Below are 20687 nucleotides of genomic sequence, written 5' to 3' on the forward strand. Positions count from 1 at the left end.
CTTAGCTTAGTTTACATTTTTGCTTTCGAAAAAATTTCACAAATTTTTGCTGCTGCTATATGTATGTATATATAGTATATATAAATATGTATGCATGTGTGTGTGGTGTGTGTGTGTGTTGCTTCATTTATTTAATTATTTAAATATTGGTTAAACTTATGTCATTCTCTTGGTATTTTATTACTCTCGCAATTCTCTTTTTTTTATTTATATGTATATGTATTAGCAAATTAAAACATACAATTTGTAAATTTCTGTTCATGCATTGCCTTTAGCTACGTGCTTGCTCACAGCTTTCTATGTATAAAACGCTAGAAGAGTTTTCATCAATCTCCATATGCTTTGCTTACATCGAAGTAGTTATGTACTCGTACATCATTAAGTTACATTGTTTACATTGTGTGTGTGTGTATTTAAATCTCGATCTCTAAGCCATATGCGAGATGTGCCAATTGTGATCTCTTTTAAAAACTAGATACATATGCATATCTATGCATGTATAATCTGCGTATTTGAGTGGTTAACGCACTTGGCGCTCTTACAAATTTTATTGTATACATAAGTATATACAATTACATATACATGTGACAAACATACATACTTATATTCATTTTAAAAATCTTTGCTTTAATCGCAGTTCAAAATTCTTTTACATGCTTGTATTTATATTTAATGTGTGCTAAGAGTTAGAAGTATAAGAGCTTATCTTATGCTAACACCTACAGCTATGCAGCATATGCAGGTTATGTGTTTAATTTGCATCAAGTGTATACGTGTGGCTTGTGTCTGTCTGTGTGTGTGTGTGTGTGTGTTTGTATGTATGTGTAATTTACACCTCAAATATACACAGCGTGTGTTTCAATAAAATGTAGAAAGCGTCTCTACTTCCGTGTTTCACTATGCAGAACGTTGAGAATCTAAATACAGCGTTTATGCTATGTATGTATGTATGCATGTGTGTGTGTGTGTGTTATTAAATATGTAAATTATAATTATCAGTGCATTGCGCTCTGTAGACAGGCAGTTCGAACGGTTAATACATTAACTAAAAATACCAAACAATATTTCATAAGAGACAAACTATTGCTGCGCCTCTAGCTTGAAATGCGCTCATTATTTATACATACATATGGTAGGTAGGATTAGGAGAGTTGGTATTGTATGTATGGGAATCGTGAAATTTACAGAAAATTACAAATGTTCAATGCTTACATATATACATATATATATCAAATACATATAGTATATATACATTTACAAGTATATACAACGAAGATTAAAATGTCGAGACGACAACTAAATTCTGTTTGGCGTACAAAAATATGTGTCCACGTACGTGTCCGTCTCTACGTGCGTGCGTGTGTGTGTGATTCAAATTTACAGTTTATAATTTTATTAGGCCAATAATCGTACATGTTTTTGGTAATATTCGTACTTTAATTAGTATAGCGAAACCGATAAAAAAGAATTAAATATAATAAAATTATACATATTTATATTGTATTTAAATTCGTTATACTCATAGCATATAATTTTCGTTCGTTTCGTTTAGTTTTTTTTTAGTTTTCTACCTGTTCGTATAAGGCGTCGCGAAATAGTCTAAATGTTATTGTTATTGTTATCAAAAAATGTACAAAAATGTATTCGCTTTTTACATTAGAGTTGTGTATACATACAAACAATGCGATGCTTGTACACATGTTGACAATTTACAATTGTGTGTCTCTCTCTGTGTGTGTGTGTGTGTGTGTGTCTGACAATTACACAGCTTACATTTGGATATAGGATAGCACAACGGCTGCATTTCAAGCTGCACAGTCAATAGAAATTATAAAAAATACAATGAAATTAAATGTAAATAGCAAGAGCATCAAACACATGCCTGCTGCCAATGACTTTCAAACTGCAGCAGTCGAGATGACCAACGAGAGTATGTTTATGTGTGTGTGTGTGTGTTTACAGTTAAAATTATTCATAGGTGGGCTAGCAAATGACTGCAAATTATTAAATAAGAGACAAATATAATATTCGTAGATATGCGCATATATAAAAACAAATAGAGTAAAAGGAACTATTGCCAAGATGCCAAAGTATTTGGCAATTAACATTTGTATAAATTTGGTTTATTTTGTGGTTGTTTTTATTGTGGTTTCGCATACATTTTTCAGTTTGGTGAGGTGATAGTGTGTGATACTGTGTGATTTGTTTTGTAAAATGAATTGCCTCATTAAAAGCAAAACTTAACTAAATGTTTGAAATCATTTAAATGGTAATCAGTTAAATCTTACGTGCTAAACAAAAAGGGTTCGATTCGAAGGCTCACACATAGCGAGCGATTCTACATACATACATATATATAAATACCATGCGCGAGCGCGTGTGTTTGTGTGTGTGTGTGGGGGTGTGTATATGTGTATGATGAGTTAATTGAGACTTAAAACAAGCAATTTATACAAAATACAATTATGAATGTAAATATTTATAGATATATGTGTGTGTGTGTGTGTGTTGTTTGCTTATAGAGCTGGTAGTTATACCTCGCATGAGTGTATGTGTGTGTGTGTGTGTGTGTTGGTTTTGTCTTCTTCGTATGTTTCTCCTATACACAGCGAGCAATTTACAAATAAACGTTTGATTTATTAAAATTAATGAGAATTTTACAAAAAACAGTTTAATTTTACATGATGAACAAATTGGACAACAACAAAATTATAATAATTATTACATACATTGTTTTACATGGTTTCATTTCGAATTTCAACTTGCTATGTTGTTGCTGTTCTTGTTCTTCTCCTTCTTATTGTTGTTGTTGTTGTTCTTGTTGTTGTTAATCTTTATTCTTTTTGTACAAAATTTTACATAGCGCAAAAGCGACGTTAAATCTGTTGCGAAGGCAACTTCTGAAGAGTAGTTTAATTATGAGCGTGCGTCTGTATGTGTCTGAGCGCGTGTATGTGTGCGTGAGTGTGTCTGTGTGTGTGTAGGTGTAGGTGTAAGAGCGTAAAGTTGTTCCTCACACGTAAATTATATTTGCATTCTTTAGAGTCTACATGCTACTTTTACTTTAAGTGTTCATTTATCAATTTGTTTACGAATTACATATATTGTAGTCGTATATATATATATATATAGATTCTTTAAAATGAATTTTGTGTGTGTGTGTGTTTTTGAAATAATCATGTTGCTTTCGCGTATTCAAGTTTACAATTGAAAATTGAAATTATCGACTGGCTTCGATCCGAAGCCTCCTTCATCATTTAAGTTTCTATTGAAGCTTTGCCCAACCATTTTACAGCACACCATTGCTGGTGGTGGTGGTGGTGATGCTGGTGGCGGCGGCGGCAGCGGTTGCGGGTGGACCGATGGGTCCGAGGCCGCTGTTAACAGAGTTTACCAACGACACGGACGACTCCGAGCTGGCTGGCGATGTGGGCTCGGTCATTAGAGCGTTGCCATTCTCCTGCACGGCACAGATGGTGGGCGAAGCGATGCTGTTTGTGGTTGTGGTGGCTGCGCTGGCCACCACCGACGACGGCGAGCAGGCAGAGGCGGAGGTGGGGCTGTTGGATGATACAGCTGCTGCTGCGGCTGCTGCTGTGGGGGCAGCACTGCTGGCCGTTACAGTTGTTGAGGTCGATGTGCTGGCGCTGGTGGCGGCCGAGCCAATGGGGTTGGTTATCTTCATGTAGTACTTCTCCAGCTTGGCATTGATGTGCTTGCCATAGGTGTATTTGCGCAACGCGGCCATGTGGGGGCGTATCTTGGTCATGAGCTTCTTCAGCTGCGTGGGCTCCGAGACGTCAATCATCTTTTGGACCACATAGTTGGCATACTGATCCTTCATCATGACATGCAAGGCACTGCGGAGGGAAAAGGTGAACGAGTGGGTGCATGAGTGGGGAAGCTCATCTCAGGGCGTTTAGCGTAATCAGAGCCACTTACTTGTCATTGAAGGTGCAGACCTCATCGATGAGGCCTGTGCGCTCGCTGCGCGTGGCGTGTGTGACGCACTTTTCCACCACATTGGAGGCGAACTTGTGCTGCGAGAGCACCAGCACCTTGCCGCGCACGCTGGTGATCAATATGGACTTGTCCTCCTGCTTGCCATGCTCTGATGGGAATAAACAAACAAACAAACAGTTAGCAGCTAGAGCGAACAGTTTGACAGGCACTGCACTTACCCAGCACATGTTGTATGACATAGTTGCCGTATTGGTCCTGTATGAGGTTCTCGGTGTGCTCATGCAGCTCATCCAGAATGGGCGTGGTCTGCTCGGCCGTGCAGTGCTCCAGGATGCGCTGGATGACGCGACAGCCATAGGGATGGGTGCTCAGCGAGTAGACCTGGCCCTTGAATGCATTGATGATGAACTGCAAGGCCACTGGGTCGACGCACTCGATGCACTTCTGCACCACATGGTTGCCGTTCTGGTCCTTGACGCACTTCAGCACATGCCCGTCCAGCTCGTGCACGATCTCGCGCTGCTGGTCCGGGTTGATGCTCTCCAGCGCCTTCTGTATGACCCGACAGCCGTACATCTGCAGCGCCAGCTGCAGCACATGACCCTTGACCTGCATGCCCAGCGTGTTCTTCTGCTCCGGCGTGCCGAACTCAAAGAACTTCTGGATCACATAGTTGCCAAACACATCCGTCATCAGACTGTAGGCAGCGCCCAGAATCTCGCTGAACACCATTTGCTTCTCCGCGGCCGTGGCACGCTCCAGCTTCTGCTGGATGAAGCGCGAGCCATGCTGATCCTGCGAGAACTCCACAATGTGATTGCTCAGATCGCGCAGCTGCAAGTTCGGATAGCGCTGATTCCTGAAGTCCTCCAGCAGCCGCGATCTGCCCGGCTGTGGTGCGCCGCCTGCAGCGGCAGCGGCCTGGAAGTGAATGGCCACCGCGGCAGCCACAGCGCGGGCGTGGTGCCCGCCCGGCAAGGCCAAAGTGGTTCGAGAAGAGCGAACTGGTTCGAGCCGACATGGTGGCGGCCGCGGCGGCGGCTGCTTGTGCGGCGGCTGCTGTCGCGGGCAAGCCCACGGCCATCTGTTGGCGCTGACGCGACTCGGCGCCGGGCGCCCGATTGCCGCCCATCAGGCAGGACTGTGTGGGTGGCGGCGTCAGGGGCGCACCCAGCGGACTGACCGAGGCGTTGACACCGGCGGCTCCCAGAGTGCCATAGGCGCTGGCATTCGACATGGCGCCCGTCCACTTGACGCGTGCGGCGGCTGCGGCGGCTGCGGCGGCCTGGGCGACGCTGCTGTTCACTGCATTGGCGGCGGCCACGCTGCTGCTGCTGTAGTCCATGGCCGAGGGGCTGAAGGCGGAGCTGGTGCGATCGAACGAGTCGCGACGCCCTGTCAGCGAGTTGGTGTTCAAGGCGAGGCCTGCAAAAAGCGAGATCGAGAGCAAGTGGTCGTCAATAATAATAAACAAAAGCAAACAAACTTAATGCTTAATGTATTAATATTGTTATTATTCATTTGATTACAATCTAAAGAGCAGCGAAGCTCGCTGGGCTGGCAAGTTAATAATGCTGGCAGTCAAATTTTACAAGCGCTGCGACAGTTAAGCGCGTCTCTGGGACATAAAATAAAGCAAGCACATTGAGTGCTTTAACTAAAGTACGCAATTAATCGAGTTTACGCTCAAGGAAAGTAGAGCCTGCTGTCCTGGCACTGGCACTGGCACAGGCACTGGGAGCGCTGTCGTAAACTTAATTGTCCGCTTTAAGACGCAGCTGTGGCGTTAGTTTTAGTTGCTGCAGCAGCCTCACCACCCACCCACTGCTGCTGTTGCTGCTGCTAGGGGGCATGAGCAATGGGCGCAGTTGCAAAGCTCTGGGGGATATGTAAAAATATAACTCACGCAGACAAACATAGACAGACGACACATATGTGTGTGTGTGTGTCGTATATACAAAAGCTTACAATAAGCGCAAATAACAACAACAATAAGAAGAAGCTGACAGCTTGATGGATGCCGTAATATGTCACTGGCATTTGATTTTAGCCTATAGACTGGGAGTGGGAGTGGGAGTGGGTGGGCGCGGATTGTTGTTTGTTAGTCCAAGAATTCGCACAACATGTTCGAGAGTCCAACAGGCAAACAGTGAAAGTGAAAGAAACTTATTTCGCTTTACATTGGCATAACTTTGCTCTCTAAACACACGCTCAGCCGCTTTGCATGCCAAAAGCACCTAACTCTGAGATAAATATGGCAAACCATTATCAGCCTGTGGAACACCAACAAAATAACCTGAGCAACTGTTTCTCGTATCTCTGCACAAAGCAATAATGGAGTCATGTCCTTCATTGCGAACACTATGCAAGATCTTAATTGCGTAATCAGATCTCTTGATACATAATGTTAGTATCACACCAGTCCAAAATAATCAATGGATCCTCTACGTATATCCGTGGAATGCTTATGGCGTTTTCACAGCATAAACTTGAGTTATCTCAATTCCTTGGGTCGACAAACACATTGACGTCATGTTACTGTCAGAAACACACACTAGACCAACAAATATAACTTCAATTAAAGAGGCTACACATTCTAATCAACAAACTATCCCGATGCAAGGCACATGGCGGGACTGGTATCCTGATCAGAACCGTATCAAGCATCACCGTTACAAGGAGCTCGCAGAAAATATTTACACCACAACAATAAAGATAAAACTGGATAGTGGTAAACAATCTTACTCTAGGCGCGCAGTTATTGCCTCCTCGCTTCAAACCATAAAGTGAATGAGAGTTCAATGCAGTTCTTCGACTCATCTAGGAGAGCCATTTGCATAGCAGGCAGGAGACTACAATGCCAAGCACAACACACGGATCTCGCCGGTGACTCAAAAGGAAAGCAGCTTCTATAAGCAATTATAAAACCAGCAACAAACTTCGACAGCGTTTCCTCCCGGTAACCAACATACTGGCCAAACAGACCCTAAATAATACTGCCTGACTTAATAGACTGCGCAAATTACCAAAATATACTCGAAACTTGATCAGTGCGAAAGTCTCTTCAGATCTCTCATCTGACGCACTCACCCGTTCTAATTAATTTACTCAGTCATCCAGTACTGATAATCAACCGCTAGATGTGACTACACACAAAACCAATGATTGCTATATGGAAATAAAACTCACACATTACGCAAACCTGTACTAACGTTAAAGATAATCGACAGGCCTATGCAAACACTAGAGTCAAATTTTGTCACCGCAGCCCGCATTGCACCTCCTCAAAACGCACAAGTGCCTTATACTCAAAAGGAGACAAATCAGCAAATCGAGCAACTCGTTCTAGAAAAGCGACGCCTTAGACGAGAAGGGCAGTCTCACAGGTCGCCATATTGCACGTCAAAAGGCTTAAAGATCCCACCCGCAAGCTTACCAAAGCGTTAAAACAACAAGAAGCAAATAGTCAACATCGCTATCCAGCAACCTAGCATCCTCTCTACGAAAACTCCCCTGTGAAAGCTCATACCAACTCAGCCCGCCAACAGAACTGTGAATGCCTATAAGATACCCAACTAGGCGCTGGCCGCAGTGACGAAGACAGAGCCTAAAAACCATTGCAGGACACCTTCGGGAAAATGTGTTTCAGCAAATCCTGTCTACAAATCATTCAGCAATAACAACATTAAACAAGTGACTTCAGCTCACAAGAGCCCAATGGAATTTTCGCCTCAAACGAATTGCACACCATCACAAAAATCAGTTGAACCCGAAAAAATCACCAGGCCTCGACCAAATAACGCCAAAAAGATTATTGAGCTCCCATATTGTGCAGTTTGCACCCTGGCGCAACTCTTCAATGCCATCACCAAGCTTGGTTACTTCCCACAAAAAAAAGAAAAAAGTAATAATAATAATGATACCAAAGCAAGGCAAGGATCACACAAATCCATCGTCATACAGACCCATAAGCCTACTACATACCTTTCAAAACTCTTTGAAAAATGCTTCCTGACTCGGATAAAGCCATATCTAAGAATCCATAACAAAATGCCAGTCACATCAATTGGGTTCGTGAAAAAACACGGCACTATCGAGCAGTTTAATCGCATAACATCTGAAATAAGAAGCGCATTCGAAACCGAGGATATTGCACTGCAATATTCTTAGATGTATCCACAAGCATCGATCAGAGTCTGGCTAGAGAGGATAACATAATATATGGGCTCAAAGTTCTATTTTATAAATACACACAAATTTATAGAGTCGTATCTATATGACAGGAAATTTGCAGCTGAGAAATCAATTCTGCATGTCTTGACGACTAGTGATCAGAGGCTGGGTCCACAAGGCACGTAACTTGGACGCAACACTATATGTCCTTACCACAGCAGATATTCCAACAATAGAATCGACTAACAACATCCACCTTTGCTGACGATACAGCTATTCTAAGCCGTTCGAGGTGCCCTATGCAAGCAACAGCGCAACTGGCTCTTCATATGGTCGAAGTGGAGAAATGGCTCTCTGACTGGCGAATAAAAGTAAACGAACAAAAAAGCAAACATGTTACTTTTACCCTAAACAGGCATATTGTCCATCCGCCACACTAAACAATTCCGCACTCCCGCAAGCAAACGAAGTGACGTATCTTGGAGTACACCTCGACAGAAGACTCACATGCCAAGAGAACGCAACTAAAACTAAAAGCCAATAGCCTCCACTGGCTTATCAACGCTCGGTCCTCTCTCAGCTTGAATATAAGGTCCTGCTTTACAATTCCGTACTAAAACCCATCTGGACGCGCCCAACTATGGGGGAACGCTAGCAATAGCAACATTGATATTGCCCAGAGAGTCCAGTCAAAAATCCTTAGAACTTTCATCGGGGCACCGTAGTGCGTTCGAAACGAAAACATACAGAAAGATCTAAATATTCAACCCGTCAGAGATGTAATAGCTGAACACAAGGTAAAATACTAACAGCAAGCTTCTCGTCATGCTAACCCCTCGCGCGAGGGCTAACAAGGCGGTGCAGCCGCTCGTCTGCGTCGGAACGACCTACCAACCAGCGATAGAATCTAGGAACGTGCAATCCTAAAACAGTTTATAGAAACCTGTTAGATAATGTTAGTTAATAAGATCTTGTATACTTATTGTTAGCTCAATTTAAGAGAATATTCAATAAAAACAGCAAACGTTTAAAAAACAAAAAAAAAAAAAAAACATGCAACAGCCTCATAAGCACCTTGACTGCATAAATTAATTGCTTCAAAATTCTACAAGTTTTTCTGCTGTGCGGCATGCCACAAGCAAACAAGAGGCGTGCCAGCTGCGTCATTTTTAAGTGAACAAATGGCGTGAAAATGAAAGCAATTGAAGCTTGGATTACTATCGATAGTCACAAGTGCTGACATTGGCTAGAGGACAAAGAATATTAAAGTGTCTCGAACTGTCTAATTGAATTGTTTGGGATGCAAAAATGCAATGCAATTTAAAAGAATCAGCTTAAGTAAACAAACAACAACAATAAATAAAAGCAATCTCTGCAGCAAAGTTTTTAATTTTCGTTTATACTTTTTATTTTATTTTGCGAGGCATTAAATGGCAACTGAATTTTACGCGCTCTTCAGCGACTTTGCGACGCTAACTAAATCATTTTCAAAATGCAGACACAGCTGAAGCTGAGTTGAGTGCGGTGGGGGCGGTGGCCTATGGCTTATGTAGTACAAACAAGTTTGCGTCAATACAAGTGTCGAGGTGGATTGAAGCTGAAGGTTGGGGTTGGGATTCGGGCTTGGTATGGCACTCGCTGTTTATTTTATTTGCACAACGTGTATAAATGTGTGTGTGGGGGTGTGTGCGTGTGTAGTGGTAGCGATGCATACAATTTAAAAGAGAATTATTCATGCAATTTGTGTGTGGCGTGGCGTGGCGTGTTGCTGCAAAAGTGTGAGTGGTATTGGTAGCCCAAAACAGTCGTAATAATTGAGGCTACACTGCTCTCTACCTTGCGCCGGTGCCGGAGCTGGAGCCGGAGCCGGAGCCGGTAAAACAGTTACAGTCAGTCTAATGCTGCAGGCCATGTCTGACTGTTTTACTTTCTCTCTCTCTCTCTCTCTCTCTCTCTCTTTCGCTGTCTCTGGGTCTGTTTGTCTCCCCAGTGTGTCTTTCGTTGGGGTAACAGCAAGCACACTTTACCAAATGAAACTGCAGCCCGTTCACATATATATATATATATCTCACTGTGTGTGTGTGTGTGTGGGCGGCATTAAAAAGGCAGCCATTTTATTGCAGGCGACATTTTGTGGTTTATGCACACGCTCCATATGCGCAGCACAAGAAACAGCTGCCTCTTAGCTAACACACACACTGACACACACACACACACACACGCATAGCTTAATGTAATGATTTTATGAATTATAAATGCATAAACGTGCAGTCTCGCAGGCTGAGCAGGCTTAAGCTTGAGCACACAACAACAAGCGGCAGCGTGAAAGCGCATTAAAAAATTTCCGACTCATTTAAATGCCCGGAAACTATTTAAAAGCAGCGGGCGGCCAGCAGTGCTTGGGGCCTGGGGCCTGGTTTGTGTGCGCCGTTAAGTAGGCTATGAAAAAGTGCGCTCAACAATGTAAGCGCCTAACACAAAAATGTAATTAGAGGATGCATGTACATAACTGTTAATGCTTGCATTCTATATAGAACAAGCAGTCAAACGCTTGCGCTAAGCTAAGCTAAGCGCATTCAATCAATCATCCTGCATAACAATGTTACGCATACGCCACATGCGACACGACACTAGCAATTTCATTAAGCCCGAAAGTGCAGCTCCTACTCTATCGCTCTCGCTCTCTCTCTCTCTCGCTCTTCAGCTTTGTGCGCACACTAAGTGTCCGTCTTTGCCACAAGTGTCAAACAAGTTGCTGCTGCTGCTGCATGTGCCACAAAATCATTGACAAGGCAGCCAGTCAAGCTCACACACACACACACACACACTTACAGCACTTGTGGCACGACAATACATGCAACAGAGCTGCTACTGCTGCTACTGCTGCTGGCTGCGTCTGTGGCCCAACAGCAATTGACATTTTACAAAATAAACGAATTCATTTGCACAAAAGCCAGCAGCGGGCGTTTCTTAGTATGCGTAGCAGGAGATGGGGGTGGGGGGTACTGACTGACTCTGTTGCCTGCTTTTTATGCAGCATAAGCTGCCTGCTGGCTTTCACTTTCCAACCCCGTTTGCCACAAATGCAATCACTTGTGTGCAAGTGTGCGTGTGTGTGTGTGTGAGTGTGTGAGTGTGTGGCAACAACATGTGAAAGGTGTGCATAATAATTCTGGGCAAAGGCAAAGGCTGCCTTGGGGAGCAGCATGAACATTCTTCTGTGTATATCCCCAACATTGTTTCAAGGCACGAGCGACCAAAGGGTTTGGCGGTTACAAAGTCAAGCTCTGCCATCTGCCATGTGCCAGTGCCTGAGCCTGTGCCTGTGCCTGTTCCTCTCTCTCTCTTGTGTGCTCTGTGCGCATTAACGTTTGTAATTGCAGCTTGTCTGACGCAGGCTGCCTGCCTGACAGCGAGGCACTTAAAACAATATAATCTCCATTAAAAAGCTTTTTGACATTGCACACACACACACACACACAGACACACCCATACAGAGACGCACACTTATGCACAAACGCAGGGGCTTCGGCTTGTTCGATTGCACTTTGTAATGAGGTTTTGGGCTGGGCTGGGCGTGCTGCGCCCCACCCACACTTTTGGCAAATGTGGGGCAAGTGTCTATTGCAACTGATGCTGCATCGATGCTGCTGCTGCTGCTGCTGCTGCTGCCAACCGAGTGTACCAATGCTTGAGTGCTAATTACAATTGAGTTGTGCAGTCAACTTGTCTGTGTAAGCGGCTGTGTCTCTGTCCCTGAACACTACTGTGTGTGCTTATGCATTTCACAATCAGCAGCAGCAGCAGCCGCAGCTCTTTCCCACTTGCCACCTGCCACCTGCCACCACCTGCCTCAATCACCTGCACACACTAATTGTGCTAATGCTCGCTCTTTCTCAAGCTATTGGGCATGACACTTAATTAATTTGTGTGATTGAAAATCATAAAATTTGTTCAACTTGAAGTGCCTTAAAGCGGTCATAATTGAAAATGTTGCTGGCAACAAATGTCATGTGGCATTCATCAAGTGAGAGAAACTCGTTTAACAACCGCATGAAGTAAAATTAATTAATGAATATAATGCACAAGTTGCCATTAACGTGTAAGTCCGTCCTGCCGTCCGTCCGCCGTCCTGGCCTGCACTGCAGCAATGTTGCCATTGCTCATTTTCGTCCATTAAGGCATCATTTGTTGTGGTCCAGGCCTCCGATGCACGCAGTGTATGAAATTTAATTCTTTTTTTTATATATAATGAAGCTGTTGCAATCAATTTAGTAAAACGAACTTCAGTTTTAAACTTCAATTGTGTTTTCAGTTTGAAGTTTAAATTACAAATGTGCACAATGCTCGCCTCGCTTCAAACTTTTTCCGCCAACAGAGAACTTCACAACTTTAAGGCAGTCACAACAAACTAAACTCACATAAAGCGCAAACTTTCATTGCCTCACTGCTGTTATTAATTATAATTTGAAATTCTATAAATTTACAACAACTGTGGGTGGAGTTGTTGCCAGTCGTCAACAATTTTCGGCTTGACGCAAGCTTTGCCATAAGCAGTCCCCACCCAAACTCCCAAATGCAGTTTAGCTTATATTTCAAATGTTATTTTTGAAATACACACACACACACACATACACAAGTGCTTAGTGAACAAGTTTATGCGGCAGCGGAGTTTGTGGAAAGTGTTTGGACATGTATTTGAATTAACTTCAGGAAATTCTCTCTCTCAGTTGTTTACAGATCAATGTATAGCCGAATCTTAGAATAGAGTTGGCACTATTGGAAGTCTGGATCAGTAGGACTTTCAATTGAGTCTTTCGAAAGTCAAAAAAGTTGAAAATGAATTCTTGAAATATGCTAGGAAATCAAATTAAATCGTGGGAGCCAAAAGCGAAAACTGTTACTACTAAAACTCAAAGCTAATTTGATGTGTTTTGAGGTTAATTTGAAATTCTGTGGTACCCCATTTGGTGTTTTTTGTCGCTTGAATCGTTTCTGCATAACTAGAATAGGAAAATACCAGGAAGCTTCTAATAGCTCATTATTTGTTCTTCTGAATTCATGTTATGTGCACGCATAAGCTTCCATTTAATTTGTCTTACAAATAGCAGCGCAGCGTTTACCCACATAAAACACCCACCCACCCAAAAAAACACACACACACACACATGCAAAGTAAATTGCATGAGTCAGTCAAACGCTGACTCTTGTCAGCTGCATGGCATAGTGAGGATAAAATTGTTTTTGTAGTTTTAGCTACTTCTTGTTGTTGTTGCTGTTGTTGTTGTTGTTGCTGTTGCTGTTGCTGTTGTTGTTGGCGGAGGGGCAATAATAACATTTTGCGTGCTTGCATGCAATTGCTGTTAGTTTTTGTTGCATTAGATATTTATGAAAAGCAAGCAGAACTCTGCTGACAACAACAACAATAACAGTTGTGGCGCTTTTGAATACACGAGCCAGTGTACAGTAAGCCTTCTATATAAGCAACTTGCAGCAAAATGATACAAACAGCTCTATTGCTTTTCATTGAATTACAAGCAAAGAGATCTGAGATGACTTTTCTTTAGTCTATAAACCGATGTATCCTTTAATGTTTTAAAGGCAGTTGCTTGCAATGCTTACTGCACTAACTACAAAAGAGTAGCGCCGCACTAGTTTGTTGGGCATACAAATATGCTCTACTCTTGGGTGTGTAGCGCAGAGTGGGGAGGAGCGCAGACACGCAAAGTAATTGCAATGGTATTTCGAAATTATAAATTGCATTATATTTTATTGTTATTATGACTGCATAATGCTGACAACTTGAGCGCAACGTGGCGGAAAAGGCAACAGCAGCAATGCGACGTCAAGTGAAAGTGTGGCCAGCAATTATAAATGCTATATATATCTATATACATGATGAATATATATATATATGCGTGATTCAGCCGGAGAGACACACACTCAGATTAAGATAATGCTTGGTGCTTAACAAACTTATGAGCTATATACAATAATTACAATGGTTCTGGTTGGGTCTGTGGTTGGGTTCAATTCGGATTTGGGGTTAGGATTGGGGGATTAGTTATGATTTTGATTGGTTGCGCTTACCTCCAACACTGGAGCCGTTCTGCTGTGAGTAGAGATTCTGTTGGGCCGTCTGCGGCTGTGGTGGATACAGTTGTGGGCCTTGGGGTGGCGGCGGACCGGCACGTGCGGCGCCGGGTGGCACCGCCAAGACGGGCGCGGGACTAACCAGACGCATGGGCGTGCCGGTGCGTGGTCCCATTACAAGCGAGCCGCTCTGATCGAAGAAGGCCGGAATGACCTGATATTCGGTATTTATACACAATTATTTTCATTTTGTACAAGGTTAGCATTGTTGATGGTTATGAAGCATTTGAGTTGAGTTTGTGTTTTGTTTTTGTTTTGTTTTTGATGTAGAAAAGAAAAGAAGAGAGAAAAATACAACGTTTTAGGTCATAAAGTCGTAGGTGTTAAACTATACAACAAATTTACAAATAAATTTGTCAGCAAGAGGTTAAACGAAATGCGCAATCTGTACAACAATTTACACAAGAGTTTTTACATGTGGCAGCCAAGAGCGAGTGCTGTACCCACAGGGGCGTGGCATGTGATGCAAGCGATGCTTACCTGATACGGCTGATTCTCGGCTCCCTGCTGCGAGGGCGTGAGCGGGCGACGGGGCTGGGTGCCTTGTTGTGGTATCAGATTGCCCGGATACATGCCCCATGGGGCAACGCCGTAGTATTGCGGCATTTGGGTGGCGGCTATCATGCTCAGATACGGTGTCGCCTCTTGTCCCGGATTGATGACATACGGTGCTGCCTGTTGTGCGGCATATGCCGCATTCTGTTGCGCCTGCTGAGCTGCCAGAAACTGTTGCGATGCTGCGGCCATTTGCATCTGTTGCTGCTGTGCCGATGCCTGCATCGTGCCCATTGGGGCACTCTGGTGGGTGGTTGTGGGTGTGTGTGTGTGTGGGTTGAATTGTTGTTGCCGGCCAGCTGCCGCAGCCGCGAGGCTTGGGTTCTGTGAGCGAAAAAGTTGCTGCAAAGCGAAAGAAAATATTCGATTTTCATTAGTTAGGGCATTCCACAGTGAGGAAAAGTTTTACAGACTAGATATGGAGTATATAATGTTGCAAGTACTGTTGGGTGGTTCGCAATATCTTCAAGCTTGTTTAACCTTCCCTTGGATTTCTCTCAGGTGCTCTCAGGTGTGTAAGCTTTTGCCACAGATTTGTAACTTGCCTCAAGTCATTGCCAATTTGTTCTACTGAAATCTGATGCTTGGCCACACACAGAGAAGAAGCGCACATGGGTAAGACTACAGTGCTGTGCATTCAAATAGGGACAAGCAAATAAACTTGAGGCACACATTTCGAGGATTTACAATTATTATTAGAACTTAAATATATATATCCTTGTATAAAGTCTCGAATGCGCTTTCAAACTGAATTTATTAAGGTATTTCCTAAAATAATGGCTTAATCTAATATTAAATATTTAAAATTTATCTGATTGTATTAACCAAGCCTAAGTTTTTTCCCCATTCAATTCCCGCTTATTTTGTTTTGTTGAATTCGCGGCGAAATCAATTGAAAATTTCATTATGCCTGTTCCCTAATCAAGTGCATCGGAGTGTACATGCTCAGAAGATGAGCTCATGTAACTGTATACACACACACACACACATACACATACTTATATGAAGAGCGACATAGGCGCATGTATGATACATGATAAAGTGTTTTCAATTGGAAAATTAAATCAAATCCAATCAAATCAGCATGCGATACGTATTCAAAATAAAAAAAGCTCACACACACACACATGCACGTTTAGCAGGAGCTTGTTATGCATGTATGGATATCACAGAGAACAAACATGACAAGCAACACATGAGTGAATGCCTTGTGTCCTTTTGTCTATTTTGCAATGTCTGCTGCAGTGTTTTTTATTTCGATATGAATGCGCGATAAAAAGCTGAAAGGTTCAGCGTACTTTGAATATGATATGCCATTAGCCCTTGCACTTGGTTAGGCTAACAGCCAATTAGCTCGGCTTGGTGCATAACTAATTGGCAAGCAAATGAAACTATGCTGGCGTTAGCAACAGTAACAGTTGTTGTTGCCTTTAATGCGCTTCGCTTTGTTAAAGCCGGCAAGGCAAAAGGAACTGCGTGAAAAATCAGCTGGCTAATTATTCATAAGCTCAATTTTCGAGAGGCGCCATACAAATTTCAACTGCGGTTATGGAGGCTCTGGCATTTCCCGCCGGAATTTTGTCAATTGTTTACATGCGTATTGGCAAGGCAGGCGGCATAAACAAAATGCGCAGAAGAAAGGCATTGCTGAATTATTGATGAATGGCGCAGGCAGCAGAAGCAGCAGTGGAAATGAAAGCATAAAAATGAAACGTGGCAAAAGATTGCAAAGTGAAATAATAATAAAACACACGCACGCAACACACACACACACACACGAACAGAACAGAACAGAAATTGAGAACTTGGCAAAGTTGGTTGGGCACGCAGAGCAAGCAACAGCGATAAAAGCAAACATCATGCTGCATACTTTGAGGCGCGTGACGCGTGAAACTCTCCAAGCACACACCCCACCACTCTCCACTAACCACTCGCCACTCTCCCAGCCATCTCCAGCCATCTCCACCCAACGCAGTCAGTCGCAGGCGCATAAAATAATAATCAGAAACCAAAGAAGCGCTGAAATCTGAACCCAGCAGCGCCTTGGCCGTTGCGCATTATTAAAAACGAAATTGAAAACAAAAAACAAGCAGCAACAAACGTTGCGAGTAGCGAGCGAAAAAGTAAAAGAATACAAAATATAAGGTTATTTCACGCCCTGCAAAGTAGGCAATGGCTTTGATGTACTAGTTGCTAAGTGACGCGCGTTCCCGCTTCTAGCCAATGCGGCTGCATTGCTGATTATGCGGCTCGCACTATAATTTACGCTCGCAAGTGATTTATGCAAATGGCTGTCCAGTGCGTGCCACACACATATGCTGAGTGCTTGGCTGCTAAAAATTTATGTTTATATCTGTTGGAGCTTGACAAAAACCTTTCAGTTAAAAAGTGAAGAACATGCAACAAGTCTCGTCAGCGTCAGCCTTTGCTATTGCTGCTTGGCAACACGTGTTTGCACATTTCCAAGTTTTCTTTTTTCATATTTTATTTCATTTCGTTTGCACATTACACATTACATGACGCCCAGTTGCCAGCGCGACCAACAAGCTCTGGCTTAATAAGCTCCCTGGTGTACAATTTTAGCTTGACTCGTAATGGAAATTATAGCTGATGTCATACACAGGGGAGTTGCTGCTGCTTCTGCTTACTGACGGGAAAGTGAAATTAAGTATGTAAGTGTGTGTGAGTGTAGTGGCAGTTGGAGACTCGACACAACCCTTAATGTTAGCGGGCAGTGGCGCATTTACTTGTTGCAAGTGGGTCACAACAACAACAACGACAATGGCAATGGCAGTTTCGTCTTTTAATGTTGTTTTGTGTGCCTGCTGAGTGGATTAGTTGCTTATTTGCTTTTGCTTACTCATTTGTTGCTGGGGCCGGAACAGGTGGAGCAGCAGCTAGTTGATTTATAATTATAGTGTGGCTCTGACTACAACTTCAACGTGTGTACAAGTTTCGAGTGGCGCGCAACAACAAAAAGAACAAGAAAAGTTTTTATGGCTGCATTTGATTGTTTTCTGCTTTTCGCCTAATTAAAGCAATTTTCCATATGTTCTTCAAGCAGCTGCAGCTGCTTGGCATTAAAGTGAAATTAGCTCGCAATTTAATGTGATTTGCTTTAAGTGCACACCTTGAAATCAGTGCAACAACCAAACGAAAACTATGCGAAAGTGAGAAATGCGTATTTTTGCCACTTTTTGCTGACTGCATTAAATTTATGTGTGAGACTTTGTCAGCAGAGCGCGCAAGGTTGTAAAGAAAAGTTGCCGACGCATTTGGCTGCAACTTACACTGGGCGCCAGCTTATGAAATATGTGGCAAAGTTCAGGCGTAAATAGAAAACTACAAATATAAGTTAAGTTCATGCTACAAAACTTTGGCGCACACACACACACATGAGTCACATTTGTGCCACACGTGCCACAGCTACGAGACAGGGAAAGGGATAGAGTGAAAAAATTAAAAAGCAATATACAAACAGCAATCACGCAGGCCAAACACTTGAGCACTAAACTCGAATTAAACCAAGCGCTGAGCTTAAGCCCAAATGTGCATGTGTGTGTGTGTGTGTGTGACAGCGCCCAAAGCATACGCGTGCGCCCATTAAGTAATTCGCCTTAATGGTCAGCGCGTTGGCTTAGCCTGTGGAATTTCTTTTGTTGTTGTTGTTGTTGCCTAATGAGCCCACGCAATGCGGCTCGAAACGAAAAGTGCGCTAATGCTTGTTGTTGGCCTTAGGCATTTATTTTGTTTACCCAATTGAACGCAGCGCTGCTGTCGCCATGTGTCCATGTCCGTTCATTAACTGTATATCGCTTAAACATATATGCATACTATATAGATATAGAGACTGACTATTTGCGTTTGCAATAAATATTTGCATTGCACTCTTTACTGTCCAATCGGTTGGACTGATAAGTGGGGCGTGTCTTTGTTTTGAGCTAAGCACGCTTAATTGATTGCTTTTAAGCAGCAGCGACTGCATAAAAGAGTGAGAAAGAGAAAGAGAGAGCGAGAGCGAGAGCGAGCGTAAGCTGACTGCGTAATTGATATTTAATTAAAGCGCTGCTCAAGTACTTGCCAAGTCAGTAGCCAAATGGCCACTTCAGAAACTGCACAAGTGCCTGCCTGCCAGGACGCAGGACGATGGGACGATGGGACAAGACATGGACAGTTTATAGATGGAACGTGCTAGATATATAATGACAGCTAAGCTGGCGCACACTATTTGCTGATTGAATGAGTTGCTAATGCATACAACGAACTGACAGCTGTTTTACCTTAAAAGCACATCAAGTATACGCCTAGTGGCTTCTTCATACACTGCCACTTTAAATTGCTCGCATTTTATTACAGTAATTACGCAATTTCCCTTTGCATTACGCATTTGTTGACGCTACCGCAAGAAATTGAGAAATAAAATGCTGACCTTAATTTAACGCTTGCGGCGGCGGCAGCGGCGCGCGCTTAAGTATATGCCTGATATATGGACTATGGTGCGCAAAGGTTTTGTAATCGGCAGACAGCTAAAGGAAATAAAGAGTAAAACCACAGCGCAATGCGCCTGCGACGGCGACAGCGACAGGCAGGGGAGCGTGCCCATCATTTACATGAACAGGACATTTAAATAAAATATGGCCAACGTTGTGAAAGCTCCGTGTGCGATAAGCGCACACAAGTTCAAAGTACGCTGCAAATTACCCTCCCACGAAAAGGAAAGAAGCGGGCCAGGACTTGCTTGCAGCAACCTGCCCCCAAAATGTTACAAAATTTGCCCAGAGCAGCAGCAGCCAGAACAAAGGGCAAGGGCAAGGGATCTCCGCTCTCCGCTCCTCGGCACATAAAAATGCTTAAAATGAAGCCATAAATGCGCAATCACGAAATTACAAAGTAGCAGGCAAAGTATGCTGCGGGGAGCGGGGACCGTTGTAAGAGCAAACAATTGGCAGTCGCTGGTTCTAAGAGCGTTTATTTATGCACTTCTTGCAAACATTGCGCAGCAAGCTGTCAAATATAATTGCCTTGCAAATTACGTTGGCGTTGTAGTTGAAGAACTTGGCTGTGTATACAAATTCATAACAAATTGCTGTAAATTGATGCTGCACATTGTCTTTGCTTGTCGGGCAAAGTTGGTGCGACGACCATTAGCAACTATTTCTGGCGTCACAAACAAAATCGTGCCAAAGATTGTTGTTGTTGTTGTTGTTGTTGCTGTTGCTGTTGTGTTTAGAAAGCTCTGACTAAACTTTCAGCAAGTAAATTAGTGTTTGGAATTTGAACGTTTAAAGCTTGAACGGCAGACACACCGACACACCGACACACACACATGGCAAAGTCTGCCGCCTGCGCTATTGATTGAATTAACTTTTGCACTCACGCAACAAGAAATTCAATTAAAGTCATTGCCACGCCCACTATACCTGCCCAACAGGCGCATACAACAAAATCACGTAACTTGTAACGGACAGCGCACACTTTTTGTTTTTTTTTTTGGTATATACATATATATTTTTTGCTTTTTGACTGTCGTGCGTTTGTCAATCTGCTGCGGCTCCCGACGTGGTTTTTGCGGCTTCAGCGTGTGTGTGTGTGAACATATTGCGTTGACAATAAGGACACATTATGACGTATTTCTATATTGCTTTTTCAAAAACAAAATGACAGCATGTGCCGGTGTAATTTAATAATTAATTTTGGATTAACTTAATATCAAACATTTTCAGGGCGCGCACGTATTGTATGCACTGCTTTAAGCGAAAATACTGCTTGCAAGCAGTACACACAAGCAGTACCGCATGAGTTACATAGCATTTAGCTTTAATTCATTGAAAGGCAGCGTGTTT

The 20687-nt window shown here is 43.1% G+C and overlaps 1 protein-coding gene across 1 annotated transcript; it reads right to left on the reverse strand.

Moving 5' to 3' along the window:
* Window positions 1–1495: 1495 nt before the first annotated feature.
* LOC108601248 (maternal protein pumilio-like) lies at window positions 1496–15093 on the reverse strand. The gene is given in 6 exon segments (XM_033294064.1): window positions 1496–3860; window positions 3943–4111; window positions 4182–4950; window positions 4952–5388; window positions 14227–14443; window positions 14770–15093. Coding segments are annotated over 6 exon segments (2472 nt in total). The 5' UTR covers window positions 15079–15093; the 3' UTR covers window positions 1496–3289.
* Window positions 15094–20687: the final 5594 nt, after the last annotated feature.

The sequence above is a fragment of the Drosophila busckii genome, chromosome 3R (genome assembly GCF_011750605.1).
Source record: "Drosophila busckii strain San Diego stock center, stock number 13000-0081.31 chromosome 3R, ASM1175060v1, whole genome shotgun sequence".
Classification (NCBI taxonomy): domain Eukaryota; kingdom Metazoa; phylum Arthropoda; class Insecta; order Diptera; family Drosophilidae; genus Drosophila; species Drosophila busckii.